The sequence below is a fragment of the Penaeus japonicus genome, unplaced genomic scaffold (genome assembly GCF_977035675.1).
Source record: "Penaeus japonicus unplaced genomic scaffold, GWHDUDI00000001_assembly GWHDUDI00000013, whole genome shotgun sequence".
In the NCBI taxonomy this organism is placed as follows: Eukaryota; Metazoa; Arthropoda; class Malacostraca; order Decapoda; family Penaeidae; genus Penaeus; species Penaeus japonicus.
Genome location: NW_028234415.1, coordinates 39625615 through 39630009, shown reverse-complemented (window position 1 = coordinate 39630009; position 4395 = coordinate 39625615). Strand labels below are relative to the sequence as shown.

Here is a 4395-nt window from a genome sequence, read left to right as displayed (position 1 = left end):
GATGAGATGATTCCTACCAGAATAATAGAACCATGTCTGTGACACGCGCTTCTCTGTTGACAATTTTCTCTTCTACGTCACTTTTCAAGTATGAAGTGCGTTTACCGAAGTCAGACATGAGATTCTGTCATCAAATTAATAACTTTCCAAACTCATTTCTAGTCTCCTTTCTGACTGCTTTGGCGCGACATACACTTTCGTCTCGGTTATGTTACTGTTGTTCGTTAGCGATTACTTTCTTTCTTTTTCCTCGTCTCCATACTGTCCTCCACGTTCCCTCCACTTCTGTCTTTTCTCCATCTTCAAATAAAGTCAAATTTTGTAGCTTGATCTCACCCCCCTTATAATAAGGAGAGTGAATCCTTCTCTTATTTTTCAGACCACTCCTGTTTTCCTTTATCATTGTTATTTTTTTCTATGAAAACAATTTTATCGGTATATCGACTAAATGATTCCAATTAGCATATGTTATACAGTTTATTTTTGTTACTATTTTGCTATAATGATTACTTATGGTTTTTTAATGGGCTTGGACTAGAATATTGCATAGGTATGGCCATACACATCAAACACGAAATAACAATAGAACAAAAGAATGATGAATAAATGGAATGATACGATAAGTAAAAGAGAATTTTTTTTTAAATGTGTCACCTCTAAAGAATTATATACTAGTTGTGATGACTATACTCTCGCACTTCATAACCATGTACTGTAGTGATGCCCACAATCTTTCTGATACACATATAAATATATCCATGTGTGTGTGCTTGCATGAGTGAGTGTTTGAGTGCGTTTGTCTGCGTGCGTGAAGGAGTGTCTCTATGAGCGGGCGTTTTCTATTCCAGGCGCTTGGAGCTCCGGATTTCATAAATGATCTTCCTCATATCCGCCATTCTCGTGTCTGTAAACAACGAAAGAAATGTAATCCACACTCATATATATATACATATATATATATATATATATATATATATATATATATATATATATATATATATATATATATGTATATATATTTATATATACATATATATATATAATTATATATATATATATATGTATATATATTTATATATATACATATATATATATGTACATATATATATATGTATATATGTACATATATATATAGTATAGAAAGGTATATAATATGTCATTTAATAGCGAAATTGAGTTTTTGTATGAAACAAAATCCTTCAACATGACATCAGCTCCATTTGAGTGTCTTGAAAGAAAAGATACTGTCCTAGCCCTTCCAAGGAAGTTATTTATATACCTATATATTTATATACTTATATATATATATATATATATACAAATTTTACCACCCTGTCCGGGACTCGAACCCGCGCCGTAAGATTGACAGGTACGGTGGTGAGACCGATCGGCTACTCGACCCGCTAAAAGAATTGTCCAACCAGACGCCTTATGAGACGTCATGGAACTTACCCATGTGCTCTTAGCAGAGCAGTGATAGCGAATTTTCACGGCTGCCGAGTGCCCGCGGGAATTGTCCGTGAAAATTCGCTATCACTGCTCTGCTAAAGGCGCTGTCACACTAGCACTTTTCCGTCAATTTTCTGAAAAATTGTCAATTTTTGAGCGAATTGGCATCTTTCTAGTCAGACGATAATTCCGAGTTTCTGCGTGAAGCATTCCCGTCATCTTATTGGCCAAGCGTAATCAAATCAAGAACTTTATTTTTAAATGTTCGTATTTGTTTTAAATCATTAATTATATTCAAATATGATGAAATTTACTTTCCTTATTTTTAGCATAAAATTGACAAAGAGAAATATGTAAATCTATATTAAAATTTATAGATAAAATTTGTTTTAAGTGCTTGTTTACATCCGTAAAACATATAGCATATATATTTTCTAGTTTTGAACACAATATACTGAATATACAAATATATATACGCATATATACGGTGGTGGGAGGTTACGCGCCTTGAAAAATTTATATATTGAAATAGACGATAATAAAATGCGTTACGCATATACCACCTGTATATATATATATACAAATAAATAGATAGATAGATATAGATATATATATATATATATATATATATATATATATATATATATATATATATATATATATATATGTATATGTATGTATTTTTTATATATTTATATATATATGTATATACATATATATTATATACATATAATATATATATATATATATATATATATATATATATGTATATATTTATATATATATATATATATATATATATATATATATATATATATGTATATTTATTTATTTATTTATTTATATGTATATACACATATATATATATATATATATATATATATATATATATATATATTCATATGTCTATGTATATATATATATATATATATATATATATATATATATATAGATAGATAGATAGATAGATAGATATAGTAACATGCCCCTTACTTACACCTTGTTCACAACGGAAGAATTATTATTTGCCAAATAAGGAGGATCCTTCTCTGGCACAGCACGCACGGCCTTCCTCCTCTTCCTCAGATAGAAGGCGAGTCCCGCCCCCAACACCACCAGCAGGACTCCCGCCCCGACGGACACTCCGATGATGAGTCCCAGGTTCGGCGGATTGTCAGAACTGTTGTCTGGGTTGAGTGTTTTGAAGCTGCTGCGCTGTCCTTCACTCAGACCTCCTCCGGTGAGACACTGTGAAGCCGAATATCCGTGAGGAAAGGAAACTGTGAAGCCGAATATCCGTGAGGAGAGGAAATTGTGAAGCCGAATATTCGTGAGGAAAGGAAACTGTGAAGCCGAATATTCGTGAGGAGAGGAAACTGTGAAGCCGAATATTCGTGAGGAGAGGAAACTGTGAAGCCGAATATTCGTGAGGAGAGGAAACTGTGAAGCCGAATATTCGTGAGGAAAGGAAATTGTGAAGCCGAATATTCGTGAGGAAAGGAAACGGTGAAGCCGAATATTCTTGAGGAAAGGAAACTGTGAAGCCGAATATTCGTGAGGAAAGGAAACTGTGAAGCCGAATATTCGTGAGGAAAGGAAACTGTGAAGCCGAATATTCGTGAGGAGAGGAAACTGTGAAGCCGAATATTCGTGAGGAGAGGAAACTGTGAAGCCAAATATTCGTGAGGAAAGGAAAATGTTGTTGGGTAAGTGATGATCATTATAAGGAGGTGGGTTGTGGGGTAGGATGAGTTCACTATAGCTTCGGTTGTTGAGTACAGATCTAGTGTAGGTGGGAATCTTAAATCTCCTCCCCCCCCCCTCCTTTGCAACAATGATATGTATGTATGTATATATATTTGTGTCTGTTTGTGAACTCGAGATACTTTTGAACAAACAGTTATGAAAATACGAATTTTATTGTTGAAGGAGCAAAGTTCCATTTTCAATCCATCGTTCCTCAATATCTCCTTTTTTACCAATTTATCAATGATATGTGAAAGTGAACGCAAAGACAACCGAAGTAGAATGACATGAAAAATAACATACCAATCCTGTTCCGTTTTCTTTGTCGTGATACATTTTTTTTTGTTTTGTTTTGTTTTGTTTTTCTTTTTTTATCAAGGAGAAACATTTTGATATTAATCCGGTAAATTTCTCATGTATTTTGTTTTGAAGATACTTGCATGTATATGTGTGTATGTGTGTGTGTGTGTGTGTGTAGCTTTTTCAGGGTATATGCCCAAAAGATGCAAAACAGAGGAAAATCTTTGGTCAGAATCGCTTCCCTGGTCGTCCCTCCCTCATGTCGATGCGTGCATGTGAAACAATAAAAAAAAAAATAAATAAATAAAAAAAAAAAAAAAAAACGCATGCATACAAGTTCCGCAAAGATTCCCACCTCACAAAGACAAACCTGAGCAAAGCCAAGAGCGAATATGCATTGCCCTTCCAACCAACATCACTTTCGAATAAACCATCGATAGTAACTAACCTTCACCTCGACTTGGTAAGAAGTAGATGGCGTTAAGTCCTCAGCGACGAGGTACATAAACTGCTTTTCCACGTCTTGGTTGGTCACTTCATTTTCGCTGCTTTTCCGTAGACTCACTTCCCATGACTTGATGTCTCCGTTGACATGAAGTGGCCTCGTCCATGAGATGCGAGCAGTTGTGTTGGTCACGTTGGATACGCTCACTTCACTCGGCTTGTCGGGAACTGCGGTGACGAGAAGGGAAGACAGGAGGAAGGAGGGAGATAGAAAGGGTAGTGGTGGGAACAGGGACGAAGAAAGGGAGGGATAGGGATGGAGGATGGAGGATGAAGGGAATTAGGAATGGAAGGAGGAAGTAGGGATAGAAGAAAGGAAGGGATAAGGAGAAAGCAGCAAGGACAGAGAGAAATGGAGGAAAAGAAAAGAAAGATGGGGCAAAAAAGAAAGGAAGG

The 4395-nt window shown here is 35.1% G+C and overlaps 1 protein-coding gene across 1 annotated transcript in view; it reads right to left on the bottom strand.

Moving 5' to 3' along the window:
- Window positions 1-463: 463 nt before the first annotated feature.
- LOC122248412 (phosphatidylinositol phosphatase PTPRQ-like) overlaps window positions 464-4395 on the bottom strand; it is a 7747-nt gene continuing 3815 nt past the window's right edge. Inside the window, exons 6-8 of the mRNA XM_086542952.1 lie at window positions 3944-4167; window positions 2447-2697; window positions 464-904 (exon numbers count right to left, since the gene is read on the bottom strand). Coding sequence (XP_086399078.1) covers window positions 868-904; window positions 2447-2697; window positions 3944-4167 — 512 coding nt within the window. The 3' untranslated portion in view covers window positions 464-867. The remainder of the gene's footprint in view (window positions 905-2446; window positions 2698-3943; window positions 4168-4395) is intronic.